The 20807-nt window shown below is 45.3% G+C and overlaps 1 protein-coding gene across 7 annotated transcripts in view; it reads left to right on the forward strand.

The window, feature by feature from the left end:
* The first annotated feature begins 603 nt into the window (after positions 1-603).
* LIN9 (lin-9 DREAM MuvB core complex component) overlaps positions 604-20807 on the forward strand; it is a 52568-nt gene continuing 32364 nt past the window's right edge. Inside the window, exons 1-7 of one of the 7 annotated variants that reach the window (XM_084868894.1) lie at positions 607-743; positions 2570-2673; positions 8748-8780; positions 10513-10607; positions 11460-11508; positions 12353-12457; positions 19786-19919. In XM_084868894.1, the coding sequence (XP_084725020.1) occupies positions 11503-11508; positions 12353-12457; positions 19786-19919 (245 nt within the window). In that variant the 5' untranslated portion in view covers positions 607-743; positions 2570-2673; positions 8748-8780; positions 10513-10607; positions 11460-11502. Of the gene's footprint in view, positions 744-2569; positions 2697-8747; positions 8781-10512; positions 10608-11459; positions 11509-12352; positions 12458-17815; positions 17897-19785; positions 19920-20807 lie in introns of those variants that run through there. The other 6 variants (XM_084868893.1, XM_084868898.1, XM_084868892.1 and 3 more) reach the window with 6 other exon arrangements.

Raw genomic sequence — 20807 nt, forward strand, 5'->3', positions numbered from 1 at the left:
CTCCCGCTCGCGGGCCGGACCGGGCCCCGCAGCCCCGAACCCCGGGCCGCCCGCCCTGGGGGCCGCCGGCGGGACGAAGCTCCCCGCACCGCCAGCCCCGGCCCCGCACGGCTGCCCGCGCCCCCGGGAGGCGGAGCGCGAGCTCCCGGCCTCCCTTCCCGGCGCGGCCCCGCTGGGAAGGGGGTCCCGACCGCCACCGAGTCCCGACGGGCCCGCGGCGGCGGCCTGCCCTCCCGGCTCCCGGAGGAGGGACGGCGACCGGGAGCGCGGGTGCGGGGCCCGGGGGAGCGGACTCCGAGCTGCCTCCCCGCGGAGCAAACAGCCCGCGCTCCTCACCTCAGCGCCAGCCGCCCGCGGGGCCGGGGGCCCGGGCGGGCGGGGGCGGCGGCCTCGGGAGCTCGCGCGGCGCCCCCCGCGCTCCCGGCCTCTCCTCAGACCCGGCCCGGGGCGAGGCCGCTCCGCCCGCCGGCCCCCTCCGCAGCGGCGGGCCCGGCCCTGAGGGGAGCGGGGAGCGGGGCCGGCGGGCGGAGCGGGAGCGGGACGCAGGGAGCGGGCGGCGGGGAGCGGGCGGCGGGGACAGGCGGGCGGCGGGCGCTGACGGCGGGCGGGCGGCGCGGCGGCCGCGCTCGCATTCGAACCTCCCTCGCAGCCGCCCCGCCCCACAATGCACCGCGGCGGGCAGCCTTTGAAAAAGCGGCGCGGCTCGTTCAAGATGGCGGAGCTCGACCAGTTGCCGGACGAGAGTGAGTAGCGCCGCAGGGCACCCCCTCCTCCCGCCGGCCGCCCGCCCGCGGGCCGCCCCGGCCGTGACGGGCGCCCGTGCCCCCCGCCCGGCGGGTGGGCGGCCCCCGGCCCCCCGCGGCCCCGGTGCCCCCGCGGCCCCGCGCCGCCGCCTTTGTTGTGGTGTCTGCGGGGCTCCGGGGCTGCGGGAGCGCCGGGGCCGGAAGCCGGGAGGGAGCCCGGGGCCGGCGGGGCGCGGAGCGGGGGCCGCGGCGCGGGGCGGGCGGAGGCGGGGGCCCGGCCGGCGGCGCGGAGGGCGGCGGGTTATGTAACTCCGGGCGGAGGGTCCCGGGCCCGCGCCGCCGCGCCCGCACCTGCCCCCGGGCCCGGCCCCCGCCCGCCGCCCGCGGGAAGCGTTTCCGTGTCAGCGGGGCCTCGGGGACCACAGGTGGCCGCCCGCCCGCGCCCTCCCCGCGCCCGTCCGCCCGCTGCTCGGCGACGGGGCCTCAGGCGCGGGGCCTCCCCACGGACGTGACCCGCGGGCCCGGCCCCCCCCCCCCCCGCGGCGCCCCCGCTCGGACCCGCGCCCGCCCAGCAAGTAAACAAGCGAAGCCGCGGGGGACGCGGTGCGGGGAGCGGCGTGTCACCCCCGGAGCCGGGCCCCGCGCCGCCCGTTGCGGGCCAGGGCACCGGGGAGGGGGCCGGGAGGGCGGCCGTGCCCATGGGGCTCCCCTGTGCGGGAGGCGGGGACCCAGGACCGGAGCCCGCTCCCCGGGGGATGGGCGCCCACCTGCCCCAGGTCCCAGGTCGGAGCCCTTCAGACGGGGCTGGAGTGGCCGGAGCTGGCCTTTCCGTTTTATATAATTCCGTCCTGTTGACTTCAGAGGGGCGGGCAGGGCGAGCTGTGGGCACCCGGAGCTTCCGGGGTGGCGAGCACGGTTGGCGGCGATGTAGGACGACCCCCATGCCATGCGGAGGGGCCCTGAGCCGTCGGCTGTCACCGAGGTCCTCACCATCTGGGCCCTGAGATTCTCCATCACCTCTTAGAAGTGGCCGCCACGAGAGCCGTTATCCCAGTGACTGTGGCCTCTCTGTTCAGAGGGGTTCTCGGTGGGTCCTTACCACCGCCACCCCCTTACCCCTGCCACCCCCTGACCGCCGCCACCCCCTGACCGCCGCCACCCCCTGACCATTGTCACCACCTGACCACCGCCACCCCCTGACCACTGCCACCCCCTTACCCCTGCCACCCCCTTACCACTGCCACCCCGTTACCCCTGCCACCCCCTGACCACTGCCACCCCCTTACCACTGTCACCGAAGTGTGTGCCCAGCGGTGTTCACTCCAGCCGCGCTCTGCTCTCCACCTGCCTACCTCGCTGTCCTTTGTGCCATCCGGATGGCATGGGTGGCACAGCGTGTTCAGCCAGCCGACAGCTGTGCAGAGCAGGGAGGCCTCACCCGGCTGGCACTCAGTGCCATCGTCAGCCATGGTACCACTCGCTTACATGGGGCTGACTGTGGGGAAGAGGCATCCTTAGCGAACCTGGAGCGGAAGCTTGAGAAGGGACCCGGGGCCTGGCGACAGGCCCCTCTGCCAGTCTGAGTCCGGGGGCTAACGAGCTAACAAACCAGCCAGTAGCTGGCCTGGCGTCCTCGGGGCCAAAAGCTGCCATAGACCAGCTGCTGGGTGACTGCGTTTGCTCGTTAACCCTCATTCGCTCGCGGTAAGTACTCGTCCCGGTTTGATGTTATGTTTGAGGAAACTGAGGCTACCTTCAGCCCAGGTCTTCCCTCGGCGGCGGCTCCTGTTCTTGACCTCTCGTGCCTGTTTCACATCTCCTCTTAGATGCCTGAGGCCCCTCAAACTTCACGGGTTCGAGATCCACCTCATAACCCCATCCCGGGAGAGAGACCCTTCCAGTGGCTCCTGTCTTAATGAATGGCTTCGCTGTGCGTTCAGCTGAAACCTAGAGGTTATATTTGGAACTTCCCCCTTTTTTACTTTCCCTGTTTAAGCCTTTACTAAGTCTTGTAACTTTTGCCTTAAAAAAATTCTACCTACTTCTCACCACACCCCAGTCCTCGCCGTCAGCATCTATTCCTTGCGCTAATGACTTCAGCCTCATGATCTTCAGACCCCCCCCCTGCCATCCCACCTCAGCCTGCACACATGAGAGTGGCGGAATAGGTGTGTGCCACCCAGCCGCCTACACCGCCTCCCTGACCCGCCCCCGGCTTTACCGGATGGCACTGGTCCTCTGTTCTCCTCTTCTTCACTCGACACTCACCAGGCAGGGCCTGCTCCCTGCTCTTCCCTCCACTCGGAATGCTCTCCTCCTGTCCCTTCTGGTTCACTGCTTATCCTTTAGGTCCCTTCTTTCTCATCTTCAGGCGCCTTTCCTCTCCTCCCTGACAAAGACAACATCCTCTTACCGAATCTTTTCACACCGCTGTGTCACTGCCGAGAGGGGCTGTCACAGTGGCGGCTTTCCATCTGTCAGTGTGGTGCTTAACTCTGGTTAGAAGTTGCACTAGAGAAGGTACCATTACTGTGTTTCTTCATCCCATTCCCATGCCTAGCACCTGGCTGGCTTCTCTGACTTGTTTTCATACCATGCCCCTTGCTAGCTACTCCTCTAGCTTGGTGGCCTCCCTCCCTCCCTGAATATGCTACACTTTGTACTTCAGTTTTATTTTATTTTTACCTACTGTTCTACCAGACTCTGGTTTGACTTCCTGCTCTTGTATGATTGGTCCCTTTCAGATTTCCCTCCTCCGAGAACCTTCCCTGACTGCCCTGTGTAAAGTCACATCTTCACTCAGCTCACCTCCTTGGTTTCCTTTATAACAACTGCCCAAGTGTGATTATCATCCTGTGTGCTGGCCTACTGTGTGTCTCCTCCCACTGTGTGCTTGCCTTCTGTGTGTGCACGCTCTCGAGAGCAGAGGCGTTGCTTTTCCTTCCTGGAACCCAGCGCTTAGAATAGTGCTGTCACTCAGCGAGTATTTGTTGAATGAATGAATGAACATATCTAGTTAGAGCAGGATTCTAACTTAAATTCACATGCCTGTAAAATCTATGTTCTTTCCTTTTTTATATATATATTGATTTTTTTTTTTACAGAGAGGAAGAGAGAGGGATAGAGAGTTAGGAACATCAATGAGAAAGAATCATTGATTAGCTGCCTGTTGCACACCCCCTACCAGGGATGTGCCTGCAACTTAGGTACATGCCCTTGACTGGAATTGAACCTGGGACCTTTCAGTCGCAGGCATCATGATGCTCTATCCACTGAGCCAAACCTGTTTTGGCAAAATCTATGTTCTTAACCTAATAGTTGTGGGTTTTTTTAATTGACAAAAGTCATACTAACAGCGTGATATAAGAATTAGCCACGTACTACGTGCGTTGTTCTCTAAGCACTTTTCCATGTATTAACTCACGTTAAGCTGCAAAGAGAGGTTAAGTGACTTGCTTAAGGTAACATAGCAAGAATGTGGAAGAGCCAAGATTGAAATACAGCTAGTCTCAGCTATTCTGCAACGCTTTCTCTCAGAAAAGCTAAAAGGTGAAAGGAGATAGGTCAGAACCCCGAGACAAAGCTCCAGCCTTCATGGAGCAAGAATGGCTGTCCTTGCTGTTCACACCTCTCCTTCAGATCTCTGCTCACATAGCACTTTAGAGAAGCTAATCGTGAGCATTTTGTAGGAAAATAGTCTTCCCTCCCCAGCCACTCCGCATTCCCTGTTCATGTCGCGTCCTGCATTCTGTCCAGGTGGTGTGTGTGTGTCTCCCCTCACTAGAAGGTAAATCCTGTGAGAGCTGGGACTCCAGCTGTTTTGCATGCTGTCCTGTCCCATGTTCCTATAGCAGGGACGGATGCAGTTGGCAGTCTATACAGACTCCCAAATGAGTCAGGACCACTCCTTTTCTCCAATGAACCGCATTTCCCATGGTAGCCACGCTGAGGGGGTGTGTCCTGCCCACCACCACTGTTTCTGTTGTGTTGTGTGAGGTTTCTTAGCAAGACTTGACAGCAATTCTCCCAACTTCTCCCGCAGCTTCACTGCCTGTGGCCATTAAACTTCACTGCCACAGAAGCTGGGAGGCTGTCCTGTTAACCCTTCTCCACGTCTGGGCGAGAGGGTGGAGTGAAAGCAGCAGTGGCTTTGATGTTGAAGTTCATGTTCTTTCTTTATCCCCTGAGTTTATCTTTTATTTATCAGTGTTTGTATGTGTAGTGGCTTCTTAAAGATGTTTACACGCATTTTGAACATGCCATTTAAAAAATTGTCTTTTCTCAATGCAGATCACTGACCACATTTCAAATGACTTCACTCCTGTCTGACTTAGGTTGTAGTCTTACAAATTTAAATGGATGCCACAGTAACTGAGATGAGAAAGTAGCTGGTTATGAAATAAAGTTGAAAACTAGGAATGATGGATAATTTGACTAGTAAAAAAAATAATAGGTGTTCTAAACAGAAGATGATTTATTCATCTACACTGAGTGGCCAGATGCTCTCTGAACACTTAAATAATCTGGTCACTCAGTGTGTGTGTGTGTGTGTGTGTGTGTGTGTGTGTGTGTGTTTTAGAGGCCTGGTGCATGAATTCGTTCATGGGTGGGTCCAGCCAGCCAAGGGGAGGGGACATGGATGGTTGGCCAGCATGCCTGCTGGTCGAACTCCTGGTTGAGGGGACATTTTGCATATTAGCCTTTTATTATATAGGATATACACTGAATGGCCAGAGTATTATGCATTCAGAGATCATAATAATCTGGCCAGTCAGTGTATAATTCTATGAATAACTTCTGGTTTGGAGCATAGAAAGGGTGTTTTTCCCTCTGTTAATTTCTTTTTAGGCCAAAACCAGTTTGGCTCAGTGGATAGAGCATCGGCCTGCGGATTGAAAGGTCCCAGGTTCGATTCTGGTCAAGGGCATGTACCTTGGTTGCTGGCACATCCCCAGTAGGGGGTGTGCAAGAGTCAGCTGATCGATGTTTCTAACTATCCCTCTCTCTTCCTCTCTGTAAAATATCAATAAAATATATTTAAAAAAATTTTTCTTTTTAAAATTGAGATATAGCTGAAACTGGTTTGGCTCAGTGGATAGAGCGTCGGCCTGCGGACTGAAAGGTCCCAGGTTCGATTCCAGTCAAGGGCATGTACCTTGGTTGTGGGCACATCCTGGTGGGGGGTGTGCAAGAGGTAGTTTATCAATGATTCTTTCTCATTGATGATTCTAACTATCCCTCTCTTCCTCTCTGTAAAAAAATCAATAAAATATATTTTAAGAAATAAATAAATAAAATTGAGATATAATTGACATAACATTGGTTTTAGGTGTACAACATAATGACTTACACACACACACATACACACACAGACACCCCTTATCTAATAAAAGAGTAACCTCCACTATACTCACAAGTCATACCCACCAGCCAATCAGGAGCAAATATGCAAATAAACCCAACCAAGATGGCTGCAGCCATGGAGAGCAGGAGGGAGGCTTGGGTTTCCCCGACAATGGAGGAAGCCAAGCTTTCTGCCTGCCCTTGCCTGCCCAAGTCTCCACTCAGTGCTACAAAGTTTCAATGATAGAAGATAAATAAATCCCAACAAAAATGTCTGCAGCCATGGAGAGAGCAGGAGACTTGGCTCCACTCAAGGCTACAAAATTTCAATTATAGAAGATAAATAAATCCCAGATACCAGGGCCTCCACTTGGTCGCTGGGGGGCGTGGCCAGCCTGCAAAACACCACAGGCCATCTCATGCCCCAAGAGAATCCCCACCTTGATCTGGGATACCCTTCAGGGCAAACCAGCTGGCCCCCACCCATGCACCAGGCCTTTATTCTATCTAATAAAAGAATGATATGCAAGTTGACTGTTATTCCAACACACAAGATGGCTGCCCCCATGTGGTCAAAGATGACTGCCCCCATGTGGACACAGGATGGCCACCATAAGATGGCCAGCAGGGGAGGGCAGTTGGGGGGGACCAGGCCTGCAGGGGAGGGTAGTTAGGGATGATCAGGCTTGCAGGGGAGGGCTATTCGGGGCAAATAGGCTGTCAGGGGAGCAGTTAGGCATCAATCAGGTTGGCAGGGAATGGTTAGGGGGTGATCAGGCTGGCAGGCAGAAGCGATTAGGAGCAGTCAGGAAGGCAGGCAGGTGTGCAGTTGGGAGCCAGCAGTCCTGGATTGTGAGAGGGATGTCCGACTGCCCGTTTAGGCCCAATTCTGCTGTGATCGGGCCTAAATGGGCAGTCGGACATCCCTCGAGGGAACCCAGATTGGAGAGGGTGCAGGTTGGGCTGAGGGACACTCCCTTCCCCATACCCCCCTGTGCACAAATTTTGTGCATGGGGCTTGGCCCCGTTGCTGCTGTAGTGGCTGCCTCTGCTTTGGCCTCCGTCTTGGCCTCAGCTCTGCCATGGCAACTTCTTCCAGAAGGACTTCCAGTGGAATTAGTATATTATGCTCTTATTATTATAGATATACTAGAGGCCCGGTGCACAAAATTCATGCACGGGGGGGTGGGGGTGGGATGGGGTGGATGGGAATCCCCTCAGCCTGCACCCTCTCCAAACTGGGACCCCTTGGGGGATGTCCGACTGCCGGTTTAGGCTCGATCTTGGGGATCGGGCCTAAACTGGCTCTCACAATCCTGGACCACTGGTTTCTAATTGCTCACCTGTCCGATTGGTCACCCCTAACTACCCCCTTCTGCTGGCCTTGTTACCCCTAGCTCCCCCCTCCCTGGGCTGGTTGCCCCCAACTGCCCCCCTCTGCCAGCCTAATTGCCCCCAACTGTCCTCCCTGCCAGCCTGGTCGCCCGCAACTGTCCCTCCTCTCCCCCCGCAGGCCTAATTGCCCCTCACGGCCCTCCCTGCCGGCCTGGTCGCCCCATGCAGCCTTTTGTTCAGTTGTTTGGTCATCCCTCACTAACCCCCTGCTGGCCTGGTCGTAGATAGCCATCTTGTGAGGGTGTGAGGGTCAATTTGCATATTACCTCTTTATTATATAGGAGGATATATGGAGCAAAAATTATTACCACAGTAAGTCTTGCTAACACCCATTTCTACCCATTGTTACAAGTTTCTTCCTTGTGATGAGAACTTTTAAGATCTGTTCTAGCCTCTTTCAGCTATAGAACATGGTATTGTTCACTGTGTCACCACGCTGCACATCACATCCCAGGATGCATTTGTCTTATAACCTGTTTCCCCCTCCCTGCAGCCATCAGTCTCTTCTCTGTGCCTGCCTGAGTTTGTTGGTTTGTTTGCTGCCACACATCAGAGACAGAGATCACCCTTTATTATTTTTCAGAAGGCTTAGACTCTTTGCAGCTCACATATGCAGTTCACAGACTTTCAGCTTAGTGCTCTCCCTTTTCCATAAGATCCTATCCTGATTCACACCAGCAGCTCATGCTACTCAGAGAGCCTGTGGTTACCGCACCAGAATCCCCTAGCGACCTTTCTCATCTCTCAGATTCTCTGTGTTCTAATACGCACTAACGTGAACCCTCCAACTCCATGCTGGTCCCCCTGCCTTTCCTGAGCCCCTTCTGCAGCCTGGATCTGGAAGCGTGGACATCCCCGCCTTCTGCACGTCCAAGGGCCGCTGCCTGCTGCCACAGTGCCGGGTCCTTCCGGTTTCCGCTGTGCTGCCCTCTGATCTTTGCCTCAGTGAATGTGGCTCCCTTCTCTTCCTTCTCCAACACCAGCACACTTCTAGGTGAAGATGCAGCATGTGTCTGTCCTTAAGTCGTCCTCGTTCCCTCTTTCTACATTTCCCCTGGGAAAGGTCTCCACTCTCACAGTAATCCTCCCAGATGTCTCTCTCCAGTTCTCCTTACCTTCTGAGGTCAGGTCTGTAGCTTGACTTGTCTACTCGTTATTTCTAATTGCACACCCATCATCACTTCAAACTCAACCTCACTAAAACTAAATCAAGTTCTTTTTCTCTCACTTTGATTATGAAATAATAGTGATTTGTTTTAATTGCAGGCTCTTCAGCAAAAGCCCTTGTCAGTTTAAAAGGTAAGGGTCCCACCATGATTCTGTAGGTAAGGCATAAGGCTAGAGACTTAATTCATTGAATGAATGTGGATTAGTGTTTCTCTATTCTGAGTTATGATTCATTATAGCTTTTCAATACTGGTTTTCACTGATGACAGTTTACATTCATGTGCCGTTACAAATTGGTCGTTGGATGTTAGAAATTACTAAGAATTTTTTCTCCCTAGAATTATTGACTAAAGAACTTTATTATTAGATTTAAAACATTTATTTTTTAAACATTCATTAAACAATTATGCTAAGCTGTATTTTCGCATAATAGCTTATTTTTAAGAATCTTGCCTTTAAGTAATAATGCAAATCTCTTAAAAATAAAAAGACAATAAATAATTTCCTTTTCTGAGAAAAAAAGATAATGTTCCTTGGTCTTGCTATTTCTTTCTGTAAGTAGTACATTAGACAACCCTCTTAATATAGCTTATTTTTAAATTTTACCTTTTGAGCAAGATTCTACTAGGTAAGTACATTTGTAACTAAGCTAGATATTCTAAAGTTCATCAGTACTTTTAATTTTTAAAACTACTATGTTGTGCTTTGAATTGGTGATTTACCACATTAAATCTGGCTTCAGAACACTGATCTTCCAGAGTTACCCTAATTTATTTGCCTACCAAGATCAACCCCATCCTTCTTTTGTACTTATTAAAAAAGTATTTCATTATTATGAAATACTTAGTACTTGATAAAAGTATTTCATATTCTTTTTTTTTTAAACATATCTTTTTAAAAAAATATATTTTATTGATTTTTTACAGAGAGGAAGAGAGAGGGATAGAGAGTTAGAAACATCGATGAGAGAGAATCATCGATCAGCTGCCTCTTGCACACCCCATACTGGGATGTGCCTGTAACCAAGGTACATGCCCTTGACCGGAATGGAACCCGGGACCTTTCAGTCCGCAGGCCGATGCTCTATTCATTGAGCCAAACCAGTTTTGGCATATTTCATATTCTTCCTCAATATTAAAATCACTTTTCTTTTAAAAATACATGTATCCATACACACACACACACACACACACGATAAAGTTTCTTATAGGAAAAACTTAGAAAATGCTGATGAGCAGCTAGAAGGAAATGAAGCTAACTGCATTTGGTATATCCATCCACGGTTCTGTGTTTCTCTCTGTATAAAGATAGCCTTTTTATAAAATTAAACTCAACCTTCTTTTCATAATGTGTCTAGTCAGCCACTTGATTGAATCTCTGGTCGCATACAACTCAAGACACTTCTTAGAATTAAGGAGAACAGAAGCAGCACACATTTCCAATTTCGAATATCAAGGGTTCATATATTGAAGTAGAAAACACTTAGAAATATGCCTAAATTCAAGGTTGGAATAAGTTTCTTCCTTTGCCTGCTTTCGATTAGATTGTATTTATGAGTTAGTTCTTGGAAAATTAGAATAGAGGAATCACTAAAAACCAAGAAGAAAGAAGCCACACATATTTTAATAAGAAAATTTAATATTTTCAAGATGCATTGCCTTGCAAGTTACTTAGAGTTTGACAAACAACAACAACAAAAACACAGACGAGACCTTTCATTTGTAATAAACTGAAGTTATGGTCAGTGTATTTTTTTTCATCTTGGTAAATATTTCAGTTATATTGCTTTTAAAAAGGCAATGTTCAAAGAATGAAATCCTTTGACTTAAACTTAAATTTTATTAGTAATAATTATTTATTACAGAGGGAAGCTTATCTAACACATGGAATGAAAAGTTCAGTTCTTTACAAAAAACACCTGTTTGGAAAGGCAGGAATTCAGGCTCTGCTGTGGAAATGGTAAGGAATTTTTAGAATATGATAGCTAAATTGTTTGTATTATTGTCATGTGCAAGTTCTTATAGCACAGTAAAACTTTTCCAAGGTTTTCCCCCACCTCTAAGCATTTGAGGTGTGTGTTTTTTTTTGTTTTTTTTTTTAATTTATTGATTTGAGAAAGAGAGAAACATCAATTTGTTGTTCTACTAATTTATGCATTCATTAGTTGCTTCTTGTATGTGCCCTAACCAACTGAACTACCCCTCCAGGGCAAGCATTTGAGTCTTTAAGTGCCATTGAGCAGTATATGATCATATATAAGTGAATAATTTATAGTCTGTGATAATCTGGTCATTATTAAGCGTTTGTTAAGTAATTGTAGTCTTTTTTTAAATAAATAAAAACAAAAAAACTCCAACAACCCAAACTCGTGCTTTTATTAGTAAAATTTGCATGGCTCTGGTCCCTACACAAAGATATATAAATACATGGTAAAACATTAACGTCTTCTGTAGGTCAAGGGTAATTGCTTTTAGGGGTGACTCATGATTTGGGGGACCTTTGCTCCTCTCCTGCCCAGGAGGTGGCTTTAGGGGTCAGTCCTGAAACAAGCCTGGAGCTGGGATGCACAGTAGTGGTCACACCTGGACAGGTGACCGCAGTGGATGTGCAGGACTTTGTACACTCCCGTCAGTTCTGTCACCATCATTCTCCTCCTCTTGGGAGGAAGCAGGGGAGAAGGGCTTCCGGTCAGGGCTATGGAGTCTTGAGACTCTCAGTGGATTTAATTTTGAGATCCTAACCTCTAACCTTGACCCGATTGGGAGCTGCCCATATGTGCTAGCTCTCTGTACCTCCCTCCCTTCTAAATAGGCATGAAGCTGTCTTGAATAGTGGAAGAAGGATTTGAAAAAGGATGCAGGTACTATGGGACATTATTTCTGTTCTTTTAATGAGACCTCTGAACCTAGAATAGACTGTAAAAATTTTCATATTATACACCCTGAAGTATATGATGTATTTCTGGCACTTAAGGTTATTTTTTTAGTTCTACAGGCATTTATCAGGTATCTGTTATAGGTATCTCATATTTTTATCTATAGATGGAAATTCAGTTAACAATTTTTGACCTCAGATCTAGTCTATTATATACATTTAGGTTTACCCTCTAGAGCGGCTTTGTGACTGCCTAGCCCAGCCTGTGCAGCAGACGTGAGTGATACACCTGGCCGGCGTTAACCCAGACACCAGCAGAATAAGAACTGGAATTTCCAGAATTTACCTTCCGGTCTTCACTCAGAGCTGCTAGTGTGCTAATGAGATTTGGTTCTAGTTTCATCATCAGTTAGGTGTTTTATTTGTAAACATTTTGCATAAATATGTATCTTCCTATTTTCTAAATCTGAGATCATTTGTACTTTGTATTACCTATACTTTATCCTTCTGTACTGCTTGCTGATAATCTAGAGCACATGTGTCAAACACAAGGCCCGCGGGCCAAATCCAGCCCACCAGGCCTTGCAATGTGGCCCGCACCGTGCTGTCATCACTGCACTCCGCTGTCAGTTTATGACATTGTCAGTTTATGACTGTTCAGTAAACCATTCGGCCCGCGATTTAGGCTGGATTTTAGATTTTGGCCCCTTCTCTGATTGAGTTCGACACCCCTAATCTAGAGTTATCTGTACTTTCCAATATAGAATTATATTTTGGAAAAAATGGGATGTGTTCATTCTTTTCATGAAATAAAATAATTTATATCATAGCCTTTCAGAAATTCAAAACGAAGTCGATTCTTCTCTGATGAAGATGACAGACAAATAAATACAAGATCACCCAAAAGAAACCAGCGGGTTGCCATGGTGCCACAGGTATGAGTGTGCTGACATTTTGTTTCATGTGATGGGAAGTGAGCAATTGCTTAGAGCAATAAGTTTATATTTATAGTTACATTTTGAGTAACAAGTTCTTTTCTATTGTAGTTACCTAGAAAATACCATTATTTTGAAACCAGACTAGAAAGCCAGTCCTCAGTCTTACAAATACACACTTTTAAAAAAATATATATATTTTTATTGATTTTTTACAGAGAGGAAGGGAGAGGGATAGAGAGTTAGAAACATGATGAGAGAGAATCATCAATCAGCTGCCTCCTGCACACCCCCTACTGAGGATGTGCCTGCAACCAATATACATGCCCTTGACCGGAATCGAACCTGGGACCTTTCAGTCCACAGACCGATGCTCTATTCACTGAGCCAAACCGGTTTCGGCCAAATACACACTTTCTTATAAGAATGGAGATAGTGAACATTAAGCAAATGGTTTTGGCAATATGGAATCAGTTTGGAATTTGGCATGGAGATGAGAGAGAATCACTGAGGGAAGCATGTTGAAGACTTCCTTTATCCAAAAGAGGAACATATATTTTATGAAATAATCTCCTTTTCACTTTTGGCATTTTTTATTTGTATTTTTAAAATTATTATTTTTTAAATATTATTGGTTTCAGAGAGGAAGATAGAGGGAGAGATAGAAACATCAATAATGAGAGAAAATCATTGATCAGCTGCCTCCTCCAGGCCCCCTTCCCTCCCCACTGAGGAGCCAGCCCACAACCTGGGCATGTGCCCTTGACTGGAATCAAACCTGGGACCTTTCAGTCCACAGGCCGATGCTTTATCCACTGAGCCAGACTGGCAAGGGCTGGCATCTTTTAAAAAGTCATGGTGGAGCCGAACTGGTTTGGCTCAGTGGATAGAGCATCGGCCTGCGGACTGAAAGGTCTCAGGTTCGATTCCGGTCAAGGGCATGTACCTTGGTTGCGGGTACATCCCCAGTAGGGGCTGTGCAAGAGGCAGCTGATCAATGATTCTCTCTCATCATGTTTCTAACTCTCTATCCCTCTCCCTTCCTCTTTGTAAAAAATCAATAAAATATATTAAAAAAAAAAAAAAGAAAAAAAAGAATAATGTGGCCCAATCAGGTTTGTCTCAGTGGATAGAGTGTCAGTCTATGGACTGAAGGGTCCCAGGATGGATTCCAGTCAGGAGCACATGTCCAGTTGTGGGCTTGATCCCCAATAGGGGGCATGCAGGAGGCAGCCAATCAATGATTCTCTCTCATCATTTATGTTTCTATCTCTCTCTCCCTCTCCCTTCCTCTCTGAAATCAATAAAAATACATTTAAAAAAAATAGAATAATATGATTTCCCCCCCTCTCAAATTTCTACTTTCCTGGCATTTTGTTTGTTTGTTTTGTTAATCCTTAATCCTCATCAAGGATATTTTGCCACTGATTTTAGATAGAGTGGAAGGGATGGAGAGAAGGAAAATGAGAGGAGGGATGGAGGGAGGGAAAATGAGAGGAGGGAGGGAAGGAGAAAGGGAGGGAGGGAGGGAGGGAGGGAGGGAGAGAGAGAGAGAGAGAGAGAGAGAGAGAGAGAGGAGGGACATCAATGTGAGAGAGACTTATTAATCGGTGGCCTCCTGCACGAGCCCCTGCTGGGTGGGTATCAAACCTGCCACCCAGTCAGGTGCCCGTGACTGGGAATCGAACCCCTGAACGAACAGCACGGGCCAGGGCTCATTTCCCCCCGAAGTGTTAAAGACTCCAGTGGTGGGTCAGAGTAGAGGTGATTTTTCTCACCAGGGATTGGGTGTCAAAGGAATTAAAGGAGCGAACAGCAACACGCCCTACCAAACACACAAACCGTCTTCCAGGCCTGTATGATAATCTCACATAGTGAAAATGTTTATGTTCTGTGAAGTGAACAAGAAGGTATTTTGAAAAATGTTTAATGGCAATAACAAATGTACATAAGCATTTAAAATTCAGTTTAAAAAACTGAAACAGCCGGGACCGGTTTGGCTCAATGGATAGAGCGTCGGCTTGGGGACTGAAGGGTCCCGGGTTCGATTCCGGTCAAGGGCATGTACCTTGGTTGCGGGCATATCCCCAGTGGGGGGTGTGCAAGAGGCAGCTGATCGATGACTCTTTCTCATCGATGTTTCTGGCTCTCTATCTCTCTCCCTTCCTCTCTATACAAAATCAATAAAATATATTTTAAAAAACTGAAACAATACAAAATGTGCATAGTTTGACCTAGTAGGTGTTAGATACAAGGTTGAATGAATATAAGATGTGTTAAATAACTTTTCCTTGTATTAACTTTAGGAGAGGTGTGTTATTAGGATAATTTGAGTAACAACTCTCTAAATGTGGGTTGTTTTAAAACTTCTGTTTTTCCTGTAGCTGTTCCTTAGGAAACTTTCCAAGCATTCAGTCTTTGCGACTATAAAGCCATCCTGCTCAGCTCAGCCACTGCCTCCCTCCGCAGACACGCTGTTCCTTCCCGGGCTGCCTGAGGAGTCCTTCGTGCCTCCGAGCAGGAGGCTCCAAGTTGTCGTTTCTAGCCCTAACATGCCCAGTTCTTCCAAGTTATTTACGTGACAGGACTTGTCCCCTTATTCTCCTCTAAGTTCTTATATTCTGTGTGTGTGTGTGTGTGTGTGTGTTTATTGTTGTTGATAATCCTCATTGAACTCAGTAAATCATAAAAAGGAAAGATAGTTATATTTGACTCTCAAAAGTTTTATTTAATCTTGCATGGTGAAAAATACAGAAACAAAGTGAAAAAACTAGAAAAAAGTAATCCTACAAACTCTGAAGCAAAGTACAGCCAATATAAACAGCCCAAAGGCTAATATTCTTAATATATACAAAATTCTTACAAACTAATTAGAATTCTCTCCAATTTCTGTTTTTTTCTTTTCTTTGAGTTACTGACCTCGATTTTTAAAAAAAATATATTTTTATTGACTTCTTACAGAGAGGAAGGGAGAGAGAGAGAGTTAGAAACATCGATGAGAAAGAGTCATCAATCAGCTGCCTCTTGCACACCCCCTACTGGGGATGTCCCCACAACCAAGGTACATGCCCTTGACTGGAATCGAACCTGGGATCTTTCAGTCCACAGGCTAACGCTCTATCCACTGAGCAAAACCGGTTTCGGCTGACCCAGATTTTTAAATGGCTTGTTGGATATAGTAAAACTATATTAAAGATCCCTTGTTTCTATCTCTCTCTCTATGTTGGGAGTTGTTAAGCATAAATAATAACCAATTTACTATAAATTATTGTCAGAAAAAGATAGTGACTTTTTAAAGTTATTTTTATATCAACTTGTATTCATCCACATTATTAAATTATCTTATTATTTTAAAATATATTTTATTGATTTTTTATAGAGAGGAAGAGAAAGGGATATAGAATTAGAAACATCGATGAGAATCATCAATCAGCTGCCTCTTGCACACCCCCTACTGGGGATGTGCCTGCAACCAAGTTACATACCCTTGACCGGAATCAAACCCAGGACCTTTCAGTCCACAGGCTAACGCTCTATCCACTGAGCCAAACCGGTTTTGGCAATTATCTTATTAGTTTTAACAGTTACAGTTGATTTTCTTGAGTTTTTTGGGTTAGTCAGATTATCTACAAATAATGGTAGTTTTGTCTTCTCTTTACAGTTTTCTTATCTAATTGGCTAATTCCATCAAAACAAAGTTAAAAAATGGTGACAGTTAACATCTTTGACATATTTCTCACTTTAATGACAATGCTTTTAATATTTAAACATTGAATACTGACCTTTGTATTGGAATGGAGAGAAATGTGTTGTATAGGTTAAAGTATCTGTTGTTTTTATTTTCTTGGTCAGTCTAGGTAAAGGTTTGTCAATTTTTTCTTTAATTCTCACCTGAGGATATGCTTTCATTGATTTCAAGAGAGAATGGGAAAGAGGGAGGGAGAGAAACAGAGAGAGAAAGAGAGAAAGGGAAACATCAGTGCATACCTGACTGGGAATGGAACCTTTGACCCTTTGGTGCATGGGACAATGCTCCAACCAACCAGGCCACACTGGCCGGGGCTGTCAGTCATTATGTTATTGATTTGAGAGAGAGAAACATGGATTTGTTGTTCCACTTATTGATGCATTCATTGGTTGCATCTTGTATGTGCCCTGGCTGGGGATCAAACGCTCAACCTCGGTGTAGGAGAATGCTCTAACCAGCTGAGCTACCTAGCCAGGATAAGGCTTGTCAATTTTGTTGATCTTTTCAAAGAACTTTTGGTTTCATCAACATTTTTTTCTATTTTTTATTTCATTTATTTCTGTTCTAATCTTGATCATTTTTTTCTTCTGTTTGCTTTGGGTATTATTTGTTCTTTTCTAGTTTCTTTGTGGAAAGGTAGGTTGTATATTTGAGATCTTTCTTCTTTGCTAATATAGGCATTTACCCTGTAGATTTTCCTCCAAGCATTACTTTAGGTGTATCATTTAACTTTTAGCCTACTGTATTTTTTCAGTGGTTTCCTCTATTTCTGTTCTATTGAGAATTATTTTAATGCATATTGAATTTTGTCAATGTCTTTAGCATCAGTGAAGGTGATTGTAAGAGTTTTATTGTTTTGATTTATAAACAATGGCAAGTTATATTAACAGTTTCTTAATACTGGACTCTCCTTGCATTTTGTTTTGTGTGTTTGTTTATAATTTTTGCATTTTTGACATAAATTTCAGTTGGTTGTGCTGTATTCTTTTGATGTTCTGATGGTGTTTATTTTAAGCTTTTTAAAAATTGAGATATAATGACAAATAATTATATTACTTTCAGGTGTACAATATAATGATTGATATTTGTATATATTGCAAAATCATTGCCATAATAAGTGGTTAACATTTGTCACCACAGTAACAAATATTTTTTCTTATTATGAGACCTTTTAAAATCTCTTAGCAACCTTTAAACATACAATACTGTATTAACTATAGCCCGTATACTTTGTGTCCCATCCCTATGACTAGTACCTAATTTTGTAACTGGAAGTTTCTGCCTTTGACCTATTTGGCCCATTTCCCATCTCCTATCTGTGGCAACCAATCTGTTCTCTGTATCTATGAATTTGGACTTGTTTTAGTTTGTTTGGTTTAGATTATACATATAAGTGAGATCATATGGTATCTGTCTTTCTCTGTCTAATATATTTCACTTAACATAATACTCTCAAAGTCCATCCATGTTGCCACAAATAGCAAGAGTTCTTTTTTTAGCTGAATAATATTCGTGTGTGTGAGTGTGTGTGTATCTGTGGATCACATTTTCTTTATTTTTAAAAATATTTTAAAAAATACATTTTATTGATTTTTTACAGAGAGGAAGAGAGAGGGATGAGAGAGTTAGAAACATCTCACCGATCAGCTGCCTCTTGCATACCCCCTACTGGGGATGTGCCCGCAACCAAGGTACATGCCCTTGACCGGAATCGAACCCAGGACCTTTCAGTCCGCAGGCTGATGCTCTATCCACTGAGCCAATCCGCTTTCGGCGGCTCTTTATTCTTTTATCCCTTGATGGGCACTTAGGTTGGTTGCTTCCTTGTCTTGGCTATTGTAAATAATACTACAGTGAACAGAGGGGTATATCTTTTCTTTTTATTATTAAATTTATTGGGGTCACATTGGTTAATAAAAAGGGGGTATATATCTTTTCGTCTGATAAATGGCCAGCAATGGAATTGCTAGATCATACGGTCATTTGGTTATTATTTGAGGAACCTCCATGTTGTTTTCCATAGTGGCTGCACCAATGTACATTCCCACCAATGGTGCACAATGGCTCCCTTTTCTCCATATCCTCACCGACGCTTGTTATTTCTTTAACAATAACTGTTCTAACAGGTGTAAGGTGAGATTTCACTGTGCTTTATTTTACATATATATTTTTATTGATTTCAGAGAGGAAGGGAGAGAGAGATAGAAACATCAATTATGAAAGAGAATCATCCATTGGCTGCCTCCCCTACCAGGGCTAGAGCCTGCAACCTGGGCATGTGCCCTTGACTGGACTTGAACCCAGGACCCTTAAGTCCAAAGGCCGATGCTCTATCCACTGAGCCAAACCAACTGGGCTCATTGTGCTTTGGTTTGTATTTCCTGGGTGGTTAGTGATTTGGAGCATCTTTTTGGGTACCTGTCAGCCATCCGTATGTCTTTGGAAAAATGTCTATGTAATCCTGTGCTCATTTAAAAAAAAAAAAAAAAAAAAAAAAAAAAAATATATATATATATATATATATGTATATTATTGATTTTTACAGTGAGGAAGGGGAAGGGATAGAGAGCTAGAAACATTGATGAGAGAGAAACATTGATCAGCTGCCTCCTGCACACTCCCTACTGGGTATATGCCCACAACCAAGGTACATACCCTTGCCTGGAATCAAATCTGAGACTCTTGAGTCTGCAGGCCGATACTTTATCCACTGAGCCAAACCTGTTAGGGCCTGTGCCCATTTTTTGTTTTTTAATATATATATATATATATATATATATATATATATATATATATATATATATTTTTTTTTTTTTTTTTCCCCCAGAGAGGAAGGGAGAGGGATAGAGAGTTAGAAACATCGATGAGAGAGAAACATCGATTACCTGCCTCCTGCATACCCCCTACTGGGGATGTGCCTGCAACCAAGGTACATGCCCTTGACCGGAATTGAACCTGGGACCTTTCATTCCGCAGGCCGACGCTCTATCCATTGAGCCAAACTGGTTTCGGCTTTCCAAGTGTTTTTAAATTTCACAGAAAGAAGTGATGTTTTCTGAGGTTTACTTTTATTATACGTGGGCAGATTTCATTATCTATGTACCTTGTCTTTATTTTTTTTCTTCTTCAGTGATTTGAAACAATTTAATAGCATTGGAGCCCTGGTTTAATAAGAATTCACTGGAAATCATCTGGGCCTCGCGCTTGCTTGTATGTTTTCTCTCTGACTCTCAAGAGTGACGAAGTTCTCTTACTGGGCTTTTCTGGCCCGAGACTCTAGGACTGTTTCTCACAAGCGTCTTTTTCCTGCTGCCTTATTGAAATTGTCCTGCAGTGCAAACATGTTGGGGACACACAGTTCACCTTCTTTGTCAGAATGTTATGAAACCAGAGGCTTTAATTAACCTTGTTAGAATTAATTAGAATGCTTATTAAATAATAACAATAATTTCATGTTGCATATTGTTGAGTCTTTTTGAGTACTTACCTACAAGCTACCTTTTTACAAATGTATTCAATGTTATAGATGCTCATTTTACTTAATGGAAATGTAATTGATCTCTGTTTTTTTATTGTATAGAAATTTACAGCAACAATGTCAACACCAGATAAGAAAGCCTCACAAAAGATTGGTTTTCGATTACGTAACCTACTCAAGCTTCCCAAAGCCCACAAATGGTGCATATACGAGTGGTTCTACTCAAATATAGATAAGTGAGTATCATGAATTAGATTATGAATATTACTGGAACCAAAAATTTAAGTTTTTCAAACGTTATAAGCTATAACCTTTCCTGTAGGTCCATTTTGATCCTATTTTGTCCTAAATTTCTTTTTCTATTCTTTATTCTGGTTTGATTTGTTTCCATTTCTCATAGTTTTTATCCCCTTTTGAGAAAGAAGTTATACATTTTAGTGTAAAATAAAATGAAAGTATAATTTTTATATTATAATTCATAAAGACTGATAAAAAGAACCATTATTTGCAATGAATGGGACTTGTTTTATAAACTCTCAAATTTTATTTTATTTTATTTTATTTTTTAAATATATTTTATTGATTTTTCACAGAGAGGAAGAGAGAGGGATAGAGAGTTAGAGACATCGATGAGAGAGAACCATCGATCAGCTGCCTCTTGCACGCCCCCTACTGGGGATGTGCCCGCAACCAAGGTACATGCCCTTGCTCGGAATCGAACCCGGGACCTTTCAGTCCGCAGGCCGAAGCTCTATCCACTGAGCCAAACCGGTCCCGGCTAAACTCTCAAATTTTAAGTGCTAGTATAATAGTAGAGAAATAGTTGATTCAGTAAGATTTTTAGACATACAGTCTTTCTTATTTGGCAGTACGTATGCACTTCAGTGACACATAAATGTTTAAATAAAACATTAAGAAATTTGGGTGAAATCTATTCAGTAACAGTATTTACTGATGATTTCTCATCCATCACATTGTATTCCCTGCCGGTTCCTGGTGGTGCTTTGCTGGCTACTTATCTTTACTTCTGCTTCCCATGCCAGGTGCCTGCTCTGCATCCGGTGAATCTCATGAATGTTCATATTTAAGCCCAAGACTTTTTTTAAAAAAATATTTTTTTATTG

The sequence above is a fragment of the Pipistrellus hanaki genome (assembly GCF_964339955.1).
Source record: "Pipistrellus hanaki genome assembly, chromosome: 20".
In the NCBI taxonomy this organism is placed as follows: domain Eukaryota; kingdom Metazoa; phylum Chordata; class Mammalia; order Chiroptera; family Vespertilionidae; genus Pipistrellus; species Pipistrellus hanaki.